This window comes from Microcaecilia unicolor, chromosome 10 (genome assembly GCF_901765095.1).
Source record: "Microcaecilia unicolor chromosome 10, aMicUni1.1, whole genome shotgun sequence".
In the NCBI taxonomy this organism is placed as follows: Eukaryota; Metazoa; Chordata; class Amphibia; order Gymnophiona; family Siphonopidae; genus Microcaecilia; species Microcaecilia unicolor.
The window spans coordinates 129,096,750-129,115,616 of NC_044040.1; the positions used below are offsets into that span (position 1 = coordinate 129,096,750).

Here is an 18,867-nt window from a genome sequence, read left to right on the forward strand (position 1 = left end):
CGCCACCTTCATAAAATGTCCCCGAGAGACAGCTTTAAGAGCATCCCATATCACCACTATCGAAGGCCCAGAGCTCAAGTTAAAATATAAATACTCCTTAAGTACAGTAATATATTCCTTACAGACCTCATCCTGTCGCAGCAGAGTATTATTCAATGTCCATCGACCAGCTAAATTACCTTCTATATTCCACTTAAGGTGCAACATACAAGAAGCATGGTCTGATAGCGTAATATTTCCAATTTGAGCATCTAGAACCTGACCTCCCAGTGATTTGTCCACAAAAAGATAATCAATTTGGGAATATGTGGTGTATACCAGGGAGTAAAAAGAATAATCTATCTGTGGGATAGAGATCATGCCACGAGTCAAATAACCCCAGATCAGTCAAAAAAGTACCCAGATGTTTAGCTATGACCCTGTCCCCATGGGAAACAGAGCCAGAACGGTCCAGATCCGGGTTTAAGGTAGCATTAAAATCACCACCTACCAAAGATTGTATTTGCCGTTTAAGCAATTTAAAAAAGGAAGGTTGACCCGCATTAGGACCATATACAGATCCCCAAGTGACCTGTTTTCAAAAGTCCCTCGGACCAGAACATCGGGTCACGTTTCACCTGCTTTATCTGTACAGGAAGGTTAGTCTGAAAAAGTAAGGCTACCCCTCTTTGTTTTTTATTAGAAGTATCAGAAGCAAAAAAAATCTTAAGAGTACAAAGCATGATGAAACAAGTATTCACGGGCATATTTCAAATGAGTCTCCTGTATCATTACCACATGTGGTTTCAATCTAGATAGTTCTTGCCAAATTAATTGCCACTTTCTAGGGGCATTCAAGCCTTTCACATTCATTCAAAGTTATAGTCTTTAGATTAGTTACCATAAAGCAAAAGATAACCTACCACTACCGTACACTCTACCCAAAGGCAATGTGGCCCCCCCTCAACCCACTTAACTCCCACATTACCCTCATTGTGAAGATGACAAAGGAAAAGAAAAATTCCCTCCCGTCAATCCCACTCACCCCCAAACAAAGTCAACACTCCCACCTCACAACCAGCACTCCTCCCTTATCCCTTCATTTAACCAGTCAACGCACTCATATTCCTAACATTCAGTACCCAAAAAGACAAAATCCCTGACAAAAGTCAGCTAAGACTCCTCACATATTACAATGAAGGATTAGTTGCAGTCAGTCGTGGCTTCTTAACTTTATTGAAGACCTGTTGCCATTGACACACTTTGTCTCGATTAGTTGCCATCGTTGAGGTAGATTTAGTGTCCGGTCCCAAGAATCCCGCTATTTGCAGAATCTGTCTGCCAGTACTAAGAGTATGTACCTTATGATATTTCCCAGCTATTGTGAAACACAAGGCAAATGGGAACGCCCAATGGTACTTTACATTATGCTGTCCCAATGTTCCAAATAGGCTTCATAATCCACCTCTGCTGCAGTGTATAGGCCGATAAATCCTGGTAGAAGACAGGAGCATCATTAAATTGTAGATCCTTCTGCCTCGATAAAGTAAGCAGTTACTCTTTCTCTGAATATTTCCAAAATCTGACTACAATGTCCCTTGGTTTATTATTCAACAGCACCCCCAAGGCCCAGTGGGCAAGCTCAATTTCTGGGATCGCCGTTTCTGAGGTCCCCGCAAGTATCTATATACAAAGTTCTTGCACTATTTTTCTAGCATCTTCTTGATCTCCCACTTCCGGGACACCCCGAAATCTCAGGTTGTTACGGCGTCCCTGTTTTCTATATCATCAAGTTTATATTGCATCTCCTCCAGTTGATTTGCAAAGCCATCTTCTCTCTGACGCATTTGTAGCACCGTTTCCATGTGTTCCTCAACACGCACTTCAAGATCCTCAATATGGGCTCCTATGTCCTTAAGCTGGCCTCTCAGGTTATCTATGCGCTCCACAATATCAGCTTTCATATCAGCCAAATCTTTCCGAAGATCGCGCAGTAACCTTGCAAAATGGGACTCATTACTGCCTGCTTCCTCTTCAGATCATATGGATTCTGAGTCAGAGGCATCTTCGTTCTGGGAGGAAACATGGCGCCTGGCAGCCTTAGAGACCCGCTGACTACGTGCTCCCAGTTTAGCCTCCGAAGTTTTAGATTTTTGGGACATCGTTACCAGCACACACCAGGATTCACCTCCAGAGTAAAGAAAAACCAAAATATCATTGTCTGTATCGTTAAAGCTAGCTTTGATAGCAGGGCTAGTCAGGAGCAACAAGTTCAGGCTGTCATAGAGGTTGCTGACATCACCGGAAGTCTCCAAGATGGTATTTTTGAATAACGTCTACACCTGATTTAGTGTCCCAACCTTTGCAGATGATCCTTTTAGTTTCTTGTTAACATTTTCCTCATTTTATTAAAGTCGCCCTTTCAAAAATTAAATGCAACTACAGTAGATTTCTTTTGCGGGTTCATCCCAGATAGTAGCTTAAACTTGATCATGTTATGATCACTGTTTCCCAGAGAACCCAACACGCCACCTCTCACACTACGTCCTGCACACCACCAAGGACCAGATCCAAAATGGTGCCCCATCTTGCAGACCTCTTGTATGGAGGGGGAGCGGTCCTCTTGGTGTCGATGCTTCTCAGGGACCAAATTCCTTGGTACCCTGGAGCTCCTGGCACCATGTTTCAAAGGGGATCGATGCCAATGCTTCTTGGCTTTCGCCCGATACTGGTCATCGATACTCATCAGTGCCGACGAGGACGACGTTGAATCCTCACATCACCCAGCGGTCAGAATCAAAGCAGGTGGAGATCCAATCGATGCACGTCCACTCCCAGTGTCTAAGATAGGCCTATCAGCTAAACAGACCGACACACCCTATGCCGATGTCAATATCAATGCTGAGGTTTCGGACCGGGCTCCAAACAATTTTCTATCTTTGAGCCCCTCTGGCCAGCTGGGTTCTTTTCTTCACACTGAAGTCACCAAGAATGAGTGTCAATGCCAGAGATGGTGCTACTGCACCGGCTACAGTGCTTAAAGTCACTAGGAACTCCTGATGACATGGAAGGGAAAACAGTTGTGGCCAAATCAAACTGCTTGATGGTGGGGGAAAAACTGAACTAAGACTAAAGGAAGGGAGAAGAAAATTTTCAGAAGAAAAATAAATTAAAAATCAGGGGGGGGGAAAAAACTCCTGAAGGGAAGGCACAAATTGAAAAACACGCACCAGGCACTGAAAGGAGCGCAGGAAACACATTCTCTCCTCACGGTGGATGAAAAGAGACTGTTGGTCCCGTGTTCTCGCAACGAGCGGGAATGCACCCTTGCATGCACTGTGAGGACGCTGTGCGTGTTCTTAAAGCTGTATTAGCTTTATTTAAGCTCTGCAACGGGCGACATGAATGTCATCACCCACATGTAAGAATATGGCCTGCTTGTCCTCAGAGAACAGAAGTTACCCTATTACTTGGTGCTAGTTAATACCTTACCTTTCTGGTTACATTACGCTACTTTACATTACTCTATGTTTAATTAGAAGGAGAAAATGGATTAATGGAATTTTGTCTCAGTGTCCGAGTTATTTCTCAAGCAAGCTTTGACTACAGAGAGATTACTTTTGATAAACATGTTATTTAACTATGGCTGTACAAAGTAAACAAAGATAGATGTATTCTTCGCACCTGCCAGAAAATGAAATGCTCCCGGATAATGGTTTTCACCGCCTCATTGCTCCAGACATCTCGATTTAGACACTGACAGGCAAAATCCTGCACATTCTGGATATTGATCATTAGCCATTTGTTTTGCATCTGTCCACACTCCTTGGCCTGCAAGTACATGGGACATCAATGATCATGAGTGCAAAGTGTTTATGGTGATGGACAATTTCCAACCATAAAGCTAAGGTTTCTTCAGGCTTTCCATGACCATCTAAACAAACACATTACTAAATAAAAAGAATTGATATACAATACAGCACCTACTGCTACATTAAAGGTTCTAGACATTTACACATTTCTTGTAAACAATGCCCTTTTACAGCTCATTTTCCATTTCTCAGGCAAAAAAATCTTTTTTCAGATTAATGTTATTCCTTTTAAAACAATATCTTTCATTTATACTTTTATTTTTTGACCTTAACAACTATACAAAATCACAAATAGTTTACTAACATAATCCAAATAGTGCTTTTTCAAGTATATACCATGCCACCGTAACACTCTATTTTAAGATGACTTTCCTGTAGAGGGGTAGACTAAGTTACTCCAAATTTTTCATTATTTGGTTCTCCATCATAGTTATAAAGGTCAAGCAAGAAGTTTGAAAAGCTTCACAAAAGAAACCTATCTCTCTATATAAAAGGCAACACCAACGTTCTATGAAGCCTCCAGACGGAAGTGTGAAGGGGGAGAGATATCCGGTTTCCCCACGAGTGTCTGCCCCGCCCTCTCTGTAACACAAACAGTCAGTGAAGGAAAACAGCAGAGCACGAAATCAAATCGCTGGCTCTGTAACAGTGAAGGACTCAGAGGGGGGAGGGGAGAAAGGGCAGAGGGCAGGGACACACACACTCCCACATGCACACAGAAGAAAACATTGCTAGCCCCCGCTCCATTTGCATCAGAAACGGGGCTTTTTTACTAGTCAAGTACTAAAAGGACAACGAGGAACACACGTTAGTACAGATTATCAAGATGAGTACTCTGAGCAGGAACAGGTAATCCTTGACACTATCCAGGTCAGCACACTGCTCCCTCTTAAGCACTGACATTGAAAGCAGTTTCAAAACTTGTGGGCTGACTGTGCAAATCTTACTATTAGTGGTAAAATAAGATACAGCAAGTTGGATGAGAGGGTGTGGCTGATTATTAGGACTCCCTCTAAATGATTAATGACGTTATTACTTTTGGACACTGGCCAACAAAGTTTGCTGACCAATGATTCTCATGAAGTGCAAGTATGCCGGGAAAAATATCTTCTTCCAGTATCTCAGAATTAAATGGTGATACGTAAAGATCTAGAACACTTGACCTTCAATTATTACATAAAAACATACTTGCCATGAAGGATCAGATCCATAGCCCAATGAGCCCAGCATCCTCCTTCCTAAGTTACCTGCTGTCACTAGTAGGTAACAATCTGATCCTAATAGGAAAGTACTTTTTTATATCATTCACTTCCAGAAATAAGTGATGGAGAAATTCAAGTCTGATTGCTTCAACATCGCTCTATAAAAACAACCCATTTGCAATCATTCTAGCACTTCCAACCCACCGTTTCAAAACTGCCTTTGTGCATCAGGTCAATGGGGGGCCTGAAGAGGTCTGCGAGTGTGGTGAGCTTCTTATCCACCGCCCCTCCATTCCGCAGCTCCTGCTCCTGCCGGACTGTATAGTCCCAAGGGGGGAAATGGGTCAGCATTAGATAGAAAGATACTCACAGGACTGTACATCTTATACATTCTATAGTATTCTTTCAATGCTTTCATCTGCTATACATGCATGCTACTGTAAAATATAAACGTCTTCTTAAAAAATATTCACATGTTGCTTGCTTATATAACCTGCCTTAAAGGGGAAAGTCAAGGTACATGTTAGCTTGCAAATGTGAAACACACCGAAAAGTTATCAGCGCAGTCCTGGGCTTCCTTCTGAGTCCTTACAGACAACTGTGCTAACAGCAGTGGGTTAAGGAATCCCCTTTTTCTTAGGCATTTAAACTCCTGAAATATTTCTGGTACGGATAAAACTCATGTCTTCTTAGCTAAAGAATACACTTTCCTCACTTTCCTCCTCTACTGTCTCCAATAAACACTTTGTTGTATAAGCAGAATGGTGTGAACTACGGATTAGAGCACTGAAATGAAAGTCACAGGCCCAAATCCCCTTAAAACTATATGAACCTGTACAAATCAATATCTACCAATGACTCTCTCTATCCTGCTGTAACTAGGTTAGTAATGTAGGACACTCATCTGCAGTCATGTGATGGTAGATCTATAATATGTTATGTTTCTGAAGTACTAATCATTAAAAGTATTAAAAGCACAAATATACTGTTCAGATCATATGACTGACACCTATACATATTAGCCTTCAATGCTGCGTTCGGCACCTAACCCTTACCGTTCAGTGAATCCAAACTGCCCCAATTTGACTGCCCCTATCGGACCGACCGTTCACTTGTCTATTAGATTGTAAGCTCTTTGAGCAGGGACTGTCTCTCTTTGTTAAATTGTACAGCGCTGCGTAACCCTAGTAGCGCTCTAGAAATGTTAAGTAGTAGTAGTAGTAGTAGCCTGGCAGAATTTAAAAAGGGGTTAGATGGTTTCCTAAAGGACAAGCTACTAAATGGACTTGGGAAAAATCCACAATTCCAGGAACAACATGTATAGAATGTTTGTACGTGTGGGAAGCTTGCCAGGTGCCCTTGGCCTGGATTGGCCGCTGTCGTGGACAGGATGCTGGGCTCGATGGACCCTTGGTCTTTTCCCAGTGTGGCATTACTTATGTACTTATACAAAGCAAGCAGCACTGAATTTTTACATTCACCCTATGAGCAGTATGGTAAAATTATGTCCTACCTGATCATTTTCTTTCCTTTAGCCGCAGCAGATGAATCTAGGAACTGGTGGGTTATGTCCGTCTACCAGTAGGTGGAGATACACAAGACTGAAGGCAGTGATATCAAACAAACAGCCTCTGCATCGGTTAGTATATGTCATTTGTAAGCAGTGGAAATAATTCAACAAAGTAACCAGATCTCAGAAATCATCCTCGCAACAAAGAATTAGAAGCCAAACAAATGGAACAAAGGAACACAAGCTCCTCTTCAATTGAACTCTACTCCGAAAAGTGCACCTTTTCTCTGTCTAAATCTGCGCTAGAGAAAAAGGGAAAGAACAACATTGAGGCTGCGCAGAAGAAAACAGCAAATGTCGGCTAATAGGGAGGGATCATGGATTCATCTGCTGCAGTTAAAGGAAAGAGAATTATCAGGTAGGGCTTAATTTTACCTTCCTTAGCGCCTGCAGCAGATGAATCCAGGAACATGTGGAATATACCAAAGCATACCCTATGTAGGGAGGGAAGCCGACACGCCCTGTGCCAACATCTGTGCCCCGAACCGCACATCTTCCCGTGCGGCCACATCCAATCTGTAATGCTTTGAAAAAGTATGTCAGGAAGCCCAAGAAGCTGCCTGACATATTTATTCCAACGGCAGAATTGAAGTTTCCACCCATGAAGTTGCCTGCGCTCGTCTAGAATGAGCACGCAGTGCCGCAGGCAGGGTCCGCCCATGCAAAATGTACGCTGACCCAATGCTCTTGTTAATCCATCGAGCAATAGTCACCATGGAGGTGGCCTTACCTCTCTGTGCCCCAGAAAGGAGCATGAAGAGGTGATCGGATTGGCGAAAATCGCTGGACACCCGGAGATACCTGAGAAGCACCCTCCACACATCCAATAGGCAAAGAGATGCGAATTCCGCCCGGTAGTCCTCTTTCCGAAACAAGGGCAGAAAGAGCACCTGATTGATAAGGAAGGCCGAAATTACTTTAGGCAAAAAAGATGGAACAGTTTGAATAGAAACCCCCGCCTCGGAGAACTGCAGGAAAGGGTCTTAATGAGACAATGCCTGAAATCTCCGAAATCCATCGAGCTGTCTTCACAGTAAGACCTTTCTCTGATGCCTTATGCAAAACCTCAAACGGTGGCACCTGTAAATCCTGAAGTACTAGGTTTAACCACCAGTAGGACACAGCCGCCGAAGCAGTGGACGAAGATGGAGAGCCCCCCCCCCCCCGAAAATGAATCGCATAAGGGTGAGATGCCAGGGACGAACTGGCTATGTGTCCCCTATAACACGAGAGGGCAGCTAACTGAAACCGAAGAGAATTGCACAACAGACCGTGGTAGGCCAGGTGCCCTTAAATACAACTAAAGATCAGACAAAAGATGGCAAATCAATAGTGTCAGGTACTAAGCATCATGCAAATAGGAACAACAAACATACTCTGAAAAGTCTATATGCAAGAAATAAGAGTTGAAACATATTGCACTAAATGAAAAATTGGATATAATAGGCATTACTGAGACCTGGTGGAATGAGGATAACCAGTGGGACACTGTCATACCGGGGTACAAAGTATATCGTAGTGATAGGGTGGACCGGACTGGTGGAGGGGTAGCATTGTATATTAACGAGAGCCTTGACTCAGATAGATTACAAATTCAGCGGGACACAAATCACACCTTTGAATCATTGTGGGTTGAAATTCCATGTATAAAAGGGAAAAAAACGGTGATATGAGTGTACTACCGCCCGCCTCGCCAGGATGAGCAGGTAGACGCAGAAATGATAAAAGAAATCAGAGGCGCGAACAAAATGGGCAATGTAATAATAATGGGTGATTTCAATTATCCAAGTATAGACTGGGTAAATGTAACATCGGGACACGCTACAGAGGTACAATTCCTTGATGAAATCAAGGACAGCTTTATGGAGCAGCTGGTGCAGGAGCCGACGAGAGAAGGAAAAATTCTAGACTTGGTCCTTAGTGGAGCGCATGATCTGGTGAGGAACGTTATGGTACTGGGGCCGCTTGATAACAGTGATCATAATATGATCAGTTTTGATATCGACCTTGAAGTAACTGTACACAGAAAGTCAAATACGTTAGCGTTTAGCTTTAAAAAAGGAGACTATGATAAAATGAGAATGGTAAAAACAAACAAACAAAAAAAAAAAAAAACTTAGGGGGGCAACTGAGTAAAAACTGTACAACAGGCGTGGACACTGTTCAAAAATACCATCCTGGAGGCCCAGGCCATACATATTCTGCGAATTAGAAAGGAAAGACGGAAGTCCAAAAGGCAGCCGGCCTGGTTGAAAAGTGAGGTGAAGGAAGCTATTAGGGCTAAAAGAAACTCCTTCAGAAAATAGAAGAAGGAACCGTCTGAAAATAACAAGAAGCAGCATAAGGAGTGTCAAAGCAAATGCAAGGCGCAGATAAAGAAGGCCAAGAGGGATTACGAAAAAAAGATAGCATTAGAGGCAAAAAAACATAGTAAAAAAAATTTTTGGTATGTTAAAAGCAGGAAGCCGGCAAAAGAATCGGTTGGGCCGCTGGATGACCGAGGGGTAAAAGGGGCGATCAAGGAAGACAAAGACGTAGCGGAGAGACTGAATGAATTCTTTGCTTCAGTCTTCACCGAGGAAGATTTGGGTGGGATACCGGTGTCGGAAATAGTATTTCAAGCGGACGAGTCGGAGAAACTTACTGACTTCACGGTAAACCTGGAGGACGTAATGGGGCAGTACAGCAAACTGAAGAGTAGCAAATCTCCTGGACCAGATGGTATTCATCCTAGAGTACTGATAGAACTGAAAAATGAGCTTCCGGAGCTACTGCTAGTGATATGCAACTTATCCTTAAAATCAAGCGTGGTACCGGAAGATTGGAGGGTGGCCAATGTAACGTCGATTTTTTAAAAAGGCTCCAGGGGAGATCTGGGAAATTATAGACCGGTGAGTCTGACGTCAGTGCCGGGGAAAATGGTAGAGGCTATTATTAAAAACAAAATTACGGAGCACATCCGAGGACATGGTTTACTGAGACCAAGTCAGCACGGCTTTTGTGTGGGGAAATCTTGCCTGACCAATTTACTTCAATTCCTTGAAGGAGTAAACAAACATGTGGACAAAGGGGAACCGGTTGATATTGTGTATCTGGATTTTCAAAAGGCGTTTGACAAGGTACCTCATGAAAGGCTACAGAGGAAATTGGAGGGTCATGGGATAGGAGGAAATGTCCTATTGTGGATTAAAAACTGGTTGAAGGATAGGAAACAGAGAGTGGGGTTAAATGGTCAGTATTCACAATGGAGAAGGCTAGTTAGTGGGGTTCCTCAGGGTCTGTGCTAGGACTGCTGCCTTTTAATATATTTATAAATGATTTAGAGATGGGAGTAACTAACGAGGTAATTAAATTTGCTGATGACACAAAGTTATTCAAAGTTGTTAAATCGCGACAGGATTGTGAAAAATTACAAGAGGACCTTATGAGACTGGGAGACTGGGCGGCTAAATGGCAGATGACGTTTAATGTGAGCAAGTGCAAGGTGATGCATGTGGGAAAAAAGAACCCGAATTATAGCTACGTCATGCAAGGTTCCACGTTAGGAGTTACGGACCAAGAAAGGGATCTGGGTGTAGTCGTCGATAATACGCTGAAACCTTCTGCTCAGTGTGCTGCTGCGACTAGGAAAGCGAATAGAATGTTGGGTATTATTAGGAAAGGTATGGAAAACAGATGTGAGGATGTTATAATGCTGTTGTATCGCTCCATGGTGCGACCGCACCTTGAGTATTGTGTTCAATTCTTGTCGTCGCATCTCAAGAAAAATATAGTAGAATTGGAAAAGGTGCAGCGAAGGGCGACTAAAATGATAGCGGGGATGGGACGACTTCCCTATGAAGAAAGATTAAGGAGGCTAGAGCTATTCAGCTTGGAGAAGAGATGGCTGAGGGGAGACATGATAGAGGTATATAAAATAATGAGTGGAGTGGAACAGGTGGATGTGAAGTGTCTGTTCACGCTTTCCAAAAATACTAGGACTAGGGGGCATGCAATGAAAATAGTGTAGTAAATTTAAAACAAATCGGAGAAAATTTTTCTTCACCCAACGTATAATTAAACTCTGGAATTCGTTGCTGGAGAAAGTGGTGAAGGCGGTTAGCTTAGCAGAGTTTAAAAAGGGGTTGGACGGTTTCCTAAAGGATAAGTCCATAAACCGCTACTAAATGGGCTTGGGAAAAATCCACAATTCCAGGAATAACATGTATAGAATGTTTGTACGTTTGGGAAGCTTGCCAGGTGCCCTTGGCCTGGATTGGCCGCTGTCGTGGACAGGATGCTGGGCTCGATGGACCCTTGGTCTTTTCCCAGTATGGCATTACTTATGTACTTATATAGGCCAACCCCTTCTGAAGTCCATCCTGCAGGAAGGTCAATATGAGAGAAACCAATGCCTTAAAGGGAGACCCGAAGTGCTGGACACACCATGTCGAAAAGGTCCTCCACACCCGAGCATAAGCCGAGGAAGTAGAATGCTTCCAAGCCTGCAGCAACGTGGCTATAACTGCTTCTGAGTAACCTTTCATACTCAAGCAGTTCCTCTCAGGAGCCAGGCTGTAAGACCAAGCAGGAGGGATCTTCCATCCAGACCGAACCCTGATGGAGGAGATCTAGAGTCACCAACAGACGCAATGGCTGACCTTGTGCAACCAAATCAGGTCCACATAACACGCCCAATCCGGCACCACTAACACAGCTAGTCCCCGGTGAAGACTGATCCGGTACAAAACTCTGCATATAAAGGACCAAGCCAGAAACACAAAGAAGCATAGACTCTGGCCACGGCTGTAGCAGGGCGTACAAGCCTGCAGACCGGGGCTGTCTTTTTTGGCTAAAGAACTTGGGTACCCTGGCATTCTCCTGTGTAGCCATGAGGTTGATCACTGGTGTCCCCCAAAGTTGACAAATTAGGAGGAATGTTTCCGAGGACAGCTCCCACTCCGCCGCGTCCAGAAAATTCCGACTAAGAAAATCCACCTGGGTGTTTGCTCTGCCTTACAATATGTGCTGTTGACAGGCAGAGAGCATGAATCTACACCCAATCTAGATGACAGAGTGCTTCCGTCGCTAGAGGCAAACTGTGGGTGCCCTCCTGCCTGTTGATATATGCCACTGTCGTGGTGTTGTCCGACAAGAGCCTTGCCCTCCAGCAGATCCTGAAAACTCATCAAGGTGTTTACTATTGCTCTCAATTCCAAATGATTGATGGGCCAAGCCAACTTGAGTGGAGTCCAACTCTCCTTGCAACTCTGAGACAATCAGTTCCCCACCCTGAGCGACTGGCATATGTAATTACAACCACCCAATGAGGGGTGGCCAACGGCATGCCCCTCTGCAAATTGGGAGGAAGGAACCACCATGCCGAGCTACTCCTGGCATTGACTGGTATAATAATACAGAGAGGGTCTAAAGTACAGAACAAAGTCCAAAATACAGCAAAAAGCACTAAGAATCTTCAGAGACGTCTCTGAAAGTTCTTGGTGCTTTTTGCTGTATTTTGGACTTTGTTCTGTACTTTGGAATCCCGTCTCTGAAGGCTCCTGGCACTGACCAACCAGGGAAGAAGTTGCCAATAATCCAGAGAAGTCAGCAACCATCTGCTCAACAGGGAAAGTTACAGGAGGCACATGTGTGCCCTTGCCCACGGCACAACCTCCAGGGTGGCCGCCATGAAACCCAGAACCTGAACATAATCCTGAATGCGAGGACAGGGCATCTGAAGTAAAATGTGCACCTGTGACATCAACTTGATTTGCTGACTGTCCAGCAGGAATACCTTCCCCTGCCTCGTGTCGAAGCACACTCCCAGATATTCCAAAGTCTGAGTCGGTAGAAGGTGACTCTTGGCTCTGTTGATCACCCAGCCCAAAGATTGTAAGAGGGCAATGACGCGGTCAGTGGCTACGTGATTCTCCTGAACCGAAGCCGCCCAGATCAACTAGTCTTCGAGGTAGTGATGCACCCAAATCCTCCTCTTTCCCGGAAAGGCCGCCACCACCATGACCTTGGAAAAGGTGCATGGAGCTGTGGCCAGGACAAAGGGGAAAGCCCGAAACTGGAAGTGACGACCCAGGACCACAAACCGAAGGAATCTCTGCTGAGGCTGCCAACTGGGGATATGCAAGAACTTGCCAGGCTGAACCACCACAATAACGGATCACAAGGTTTCCATGCGGAAGTGTCAAACCCTTAGAAATTGACACCTTTCTGAGATCGAGTGTAGGCCGAAAGGCGTCCCCCCTTCTTGGGAACCATGAAACACATGGAATAGAGACCTGTGTGAACCTCAAGGGGGGGCATGGGAATGATGGCAAGATCTCGAAGTGGCAAGTACTGCCGTCCACTTGGCGCGCGTGGCACAGCGGGATTCCAGAAAATAATCTGTGATGGGAGAGAAGAATTTGAGCTTGTAACCCTCCTGGCACCACATCGAGAACCCACTGGTCTGAAGTGATCTTGACCCATTCCAGGTAGAAAAGGGTCAGCCAACCCCCTATCTGCTCCTCCTCAGAATGGGCCAGCGTCCCATCATTGGGAAGATTGAGCGGCACAGGTCCCTGTTGAGCTCATTTGTCATTCTGAAAGGAAGAGCACTGTTGAAAACGAGAGCACTGAAAAGACCCTGAAAACCATCCTGGATGATACTGACACACCTCATAAAACCGAGACCTCGAAGACCCCGCCATAGGCCAGGCTTGGGTTTATCCTCAGGGAGGCATTGAGACCTGGAATCCCCCAACTCCTTCACAATCTTCTTGAAGTCCTCCTCAAACAGCAATTATAAACTTAAAGGTCATTTTTATCAGGCACTGTTTAGAAGCCATGTCCGCCGCCAATGACAGAGCCACAAGAGTCGCAGAGAGGAAAATGTCAACGCCATCAGCTTGGCCAAAATCATATAGGGCATCCGCCAGGTAGGTGAGGCCCATGTCCATCGGAGAAAACCCAGAAGCCCCAGATAGGTCAGTCTCCTGGTCAGTCTCCAGTACCGAATAAAGCTGTTAAGACAAGCTCTAGCCACATAAGAACCACAAACGGAGGCCTGCAGAGCCAGAGCAGCCACTTCAAACGAGCGTTTCAGAGAAGCCTCCAGACATCGGTCCTGTAGGTCTTTCAACACTACTCCACCTTTCACTGGTAGCATCATCTTCTTGGTGACCGCCGTCACCAGGGCATCTACCTTAGGGAGAGAAAACAGCTCCCCTTCATCCGCACCCACAGGATAAACCATACCATGGCTTTGGCTACCTTAAGACGGCCATCTGGATCTGACCACTATGCAGAACTGAGTTCTTGAATAGCCTCAGGAACGCCCTCGACAGGCACTGGGTAGTAGCCATCTTAGGATTAATCGCCTGAGAAGCAGCCACCTTCGGGTCCACAATATTCAAAGCCTCTGAGGCTTGAGAAATAAGGGATGGCAGTTCCTCCTTGTGAAATAGCCATACGCAGAGGGGTCATCCATCTCCTCATGGAGCAACTCCCCCTCCTCCAGGCCCGCCTGTCTCCAAGATCCTCCTGAAGGAACCACCAGATGGGGCAGTTGTCACGGGAACCAAAGACCCCTCTAGAGACAGCGAGGCCAAGCGCCTCCTCTTGAGAATGGGATCATCCCCAGAAGAGGAGGCCAGTATATCCCGATCGCAAACAGGATCCCCAGGGCCCACAAGGCGTGAAGCCTGACCCATGAAGTGTGAGCCCGCTTCAGGACATAGGCCTGGTGCATAAGGAGGACAAATTCAGGAGGAAAAAAGTCCACCGAGCCTGTCAAGAGCTGCAGCCATTCCAAAACCAGGCCCAACAGATGCCCCAGACCCCCCCCCCCCAATGCTTCACTGCCAAGAGGGGAAGGTGCCCAAATAGAAACCGCAGTGGGGGATGCCTCACTGGCGCCAGAAAAAATGGCACATGCACCATACAGTTCAGGGCAGGAAAGCGCGCTGTCTGAGGAAGGAAGAGAGCTGTCTCCTCTGGTAGACTCAGCGCACTCCACGCTGCACAAACCGGCTGCTGAACACCGTTTCTCACATCGGGAATAGCGTTTAACAGTCTCCGCTGCCATACCCAGAAGTCGGACCGTCCAGGGAGAAAGAAGAAAGGAGCCAGCACTTACCACAGCCACTAACCTCCGTTGCAGTGGGACCTCCCAGCAGAGAGCCGAATAGGAAGCTCCAGCAGAGGGAAAAATGGGGTGAGGCAGGGACCTGGCAGCCAAGTATGCCTCTAAAGTTGGCACTCTTAGCCAAACACCCCGTTGCTCAACTGGCCACCTGGCCCAGGAGCACCCTCAAGGGCCTTGAAACCAGGAGTTGGAGAGAAGCCGCCTACCACCTGATGCAGGGGCTGGCCATCTGGTATCACTGCCTTCAGTCTTATCTCTATCTCCACCTACTGATAGACAGACATAACCCACCAGTTCCTGGATTCATCTGCTGCAGGCACTAAGGAAGTCCTAATGCACTAAGGACCTAATTTAGGAGGCTTCTTTTCTTATTGATACAAAATGGCAGAAGAAACTTAGTAAATGAAGGCCTAAGTATTGCTTTATGATAACCTCAGTCCTAAATGTGCAAAGAAGTGGAACCAGAACTGTAAATTAATCCAGGTAATACAGAAAAACACTAATTATTCCTTTGCCCTACTTCCACAAGCAGAACAGTGTACCTATTAAAATTATTGGGCAGGGCTGAAAAACTAGGTTGCTTACCTTTAACAGATATTCTCCGATGGCACCAAGATACAAATCCACACTGTCTGGCGATGTCACACAATGGAGCCAGTACACTAAAAGTGAGTTATTAATGATTTGATATTTAGAGAGCTTTGTAATTAGTTCACAGCACAGTGTATGGGAACTTTCAACCACTGTCATTACATGGGGCCACTTCAGCTCTTCTATGCAAAGCTAATAACAGTTGGAATGTAAACAGAGCTAACTCCTACGGAAGATGGGCAGGTACTGTGAAAACATATTCTAACCTCCTTGAAGAAAACCTGTCATAGGTAAGCAACCATGTTTTTTTGTTTGGTTTTAAGTACAAACAGGCTATGAAGTTTTTACTGACAAGAATTCCTAGATACAGGTCACCTTTAACAAAAGGGGGAAAAAAGAGTGGGGGGGGGGGGGGGCCTCTGAAATGCTAATAAGAATGAACTTTCTTTTGTTAGTATGTTTTGCTATTTTTTTTTGGGGGGGGGGTGGGGGGGTGGGGAGAGAGAAGGAGATGTGATAAAGGCAACCTGAACAGAAAGATACTGACTTCAAGGGGTTGGAGTTAGTTTTTATGCTTCAAAGAAATTCCACAGACAGAATGAAAAAAACCTGTCAGGTTGGGAATATCCCTTCACACAGTAATGAGATGTGAATGTATAGACAGTTTGCAAATCTTCTCCATGAAGGCCGACCTCAAGTCATCTATAGATGCTGCCCTGACTCTGATATTTTCCACAGTTGTTTTGTCTGGTCATTAGCAAATGAGATGTTATCTGTTAGCTAACTGAACAGTATACACTTAACCGCATCAGTCTCACACTGGGTGAAATTTCTGAGGGCTTCAGTCTGCTCCAGATAAAAGCTAAGGCTCTTTTACAATCCAGTCTGTGTATAAGTATGCTCACTATTATGGTATATGGATTGAAAAATGTTGGGAAGATGATTAAGACAGAAGTCCAAACCATCCTATTATTGAATACCTTCAAGCAGGGCTGATTGGTGAGCAAGGCCTGAAGCACACCCAAAGTAACCCATCACCAGAAAACTTTCAGGATCAAGCAATTCAATCACAGGAGTCTAGTAGTTCAAATAGTGCCTTCAACAGCTGGTTCAGTAACACATCGAGGTCCCAGGACACAGTGAGAGGCTTAATAGAAGCACTGAATAAATAAAGGCTGTGATGGCAAGGGTTTACTTTCTAAATGGTAATGAACGCAAACAATGTTAAGGTGAACTTTCAAGTTAGGTTTGAGGCCAGATTCCAAAAGAAGGTGGTATTCAAGATAAAATGTATTTATACATGTTAATTTCCTTTCTTTGAGTCCTGCTAGACCATTCCAGATCAATGTGTTGCAGCCCCCTACCTACAGATGAAGGTAGAGATACTAAACTCTTCCAATGACTCCACAGGAGACTTACTATATAACTACTGTAACACAATTCAACAATTGAAATAATTATATACAAAAACGCAGAACAGAGCAGGCAAATCTCAAAGTCACCCCCGGCACCACAGTCTTCCAGGGCAGGTATTGGACTTGTCCTAGCAAGGCTCAAGGAAAAGAAACGAACAGCCTTGTAGCGCTATAGAAGTGATAAGTAGATGTATGATGTACAGCGCTGCGTATGCCTTGTAGCGCTATAGAAATGATAAGTAGTAGTAGTAGGTATGAATAAATTTCACTTTCCGTATCCTCCTGCTAGATCACTCTAAATTTAAAACAAATCTGAGAAAATGTTTCTTCACTCAACATGTAATTAAACTCTGGAATTCGTTGCCAGAAAATGTGGTAAAGGCAGTTAGCTTAGCAGGGTTTAAAAAAGGTTTGGACGGCTTCCTAAGAGAAAAGTCCATAGACCATTATTAAAGTGGGCTTGGGGAAACTCCACTGCTTATTTCTGGGATAAGCAGCATAAAATGTTTTGTACTTTTTGGGATTTTGCCAGGTATTTGTGACCTGGATTGGCCACTGTTGGAGGTGGGATGCTGGGCTTGATGGACCTTTGGTCTGTCCCAGTACGGCAATACTTATGTACTCTAATGTGATGTAAACAAAAACAAGAGGTGTAACTGCTCACACAAGATGGAGTGAGATGTACCAAATAAGCTTGTAAAACATGCCCATACGCCCGCCACAGCCATGTTTCGCCCATAGGCTGCTTCAGGGGAAATAGATGCAAAAACATAAAACACACATAAAAAACATGAATGAATAAATCACAAAATTAAAACATACAAAAGTAGAGAGTCTAAAAGAACATACCATCCCTTCAAATATTACAGAACACGCTAGATACCAACTCCTTGGTTTTCTCAACAGAAAAATAAACTTCTGATGAAGGTGTAAATAAGCAGGATGATTCTTTACCCTTCAGTTGAAAGCAGAGAACACAAATAAGCATTACTAAGGTACTTATTGGCCTTAGTCCCAACTTGCACAGGTCTGTATTTACTGCATACAATTAAAAAGCTATTTTAAATTATGACGTCAATATTATTTGCAGAAGTGAATATGTAATTTTCACCAAAGCAACAATTCCTCTGATGCAAAACAAAAAAACCCCAATGAAGTATTATAAAAACCAATAATATGTTTTGAAAATCTACGCTGCTTAAAAACCAAGGCCATATAAAATTGCATGGCGCAAAAAAAAAAAAAAAAAAAAGTCTTTATATATATATATTTTTTTTTTTTTAATCACGAACACTGTCCACTCCACTCAGTGTTGAAGGAAACTGCATGCTTATTAGTCAACAAATTACAGTATGCAAACATACCAGGCTATAATCAATTTAGGAAGGATAGAGAGGGTCATAAAGGTGGAGGAGTAGCTCTATATGTGAGAAATGATATCACAGCAACCGAAATGACAGGGACCTGGGGTAAGGAAGAAGCGATATGGATTACCTTAAAAAGAGATGATAGAACCTCTGTCCATGTGGGTGTTGTCTATAGACCTCCAACACAATTGGAAGAATTAGATAAAGACCTGATCGCAGATATTCAAAAGGTGCTGTTGCTGGGAGATTTCAATCTGCCGGATGTAGATTGGAAGGTTCCATCTGCGGAATCGGAAAGAAGTAGAGAGATTATGGATGCTTTCCAAAGTGCTCTGCTCAGACAAATGGTCATGGAACCCACGAGGGAAGGAGAGAGCGACGCTGGATCTGGTGCTCACAAATGCGGATAGCGTGTCAAATGTCCGAGTGGGTGCCCACCTGGGCGGCAGTGACCATCAAATGGTTTGGTTTGATGACAGCTGAAGAGGAGGGTGGCCACTCAAAACTCAAAGTCCTGGATTTCAAGCATGCTGACTTTAGTAAAATGGGGGAATACCTAAGGAAGGAGCTGATGGGCAGGGAGGACATACAAGAAGTGGAAGGACAGTGGTCCAGGCTGAAAGAAGCTATAAATAGGGCCACAAACCTTTATGTAAGGAAAGTAAATAAAAGCATGAGAAAAAGGAAACCGCTATGGTTCTCCAAGCAAGTGGCTGAGAAAATAAAAGCTAAAGAGTTGGCGTTCCAGA

At 44.4% G+C, this 18,867-nt stretch overlaps 1 protein-coding gene across 3 annotated transcripts in view; it reads right to left on the reverse strand.

Moving 5' to 3' along the window:
- The window catches only part of UBXN7 (UBX domain protein 7), a 588,902-nt gene that overhangs the window by 349,907 nt on the left and 220,128 nt on the right, over window positions 1-18,867 (reverse strand). For 2 of the 3 annotated variants that reach the window (XR_003943538.1, XM_030215926.1), the window contains exons 5-6: window positions 5,258-5,370; window positions 3,664-3,810 (exon numbers count right to left, since the gene is read on the reverse strand). Coding sequence is in view for 2 of the 3 variants with exons in the window: in XM_030215926.1 (XP_030071786.1) it covers window positions 3,664-3,810; window positions 5,258-5,370 (260 nt within the window). In the remaining variant the exon portion in view is untranslated. The remainder of the gene's footprint in view (window positions 1-3,663; window positions 3,811-5,257; window positions 5,371-18,867) is intronic. The other variant, XM_030215927.1, reaches the window with a different exon arrangement.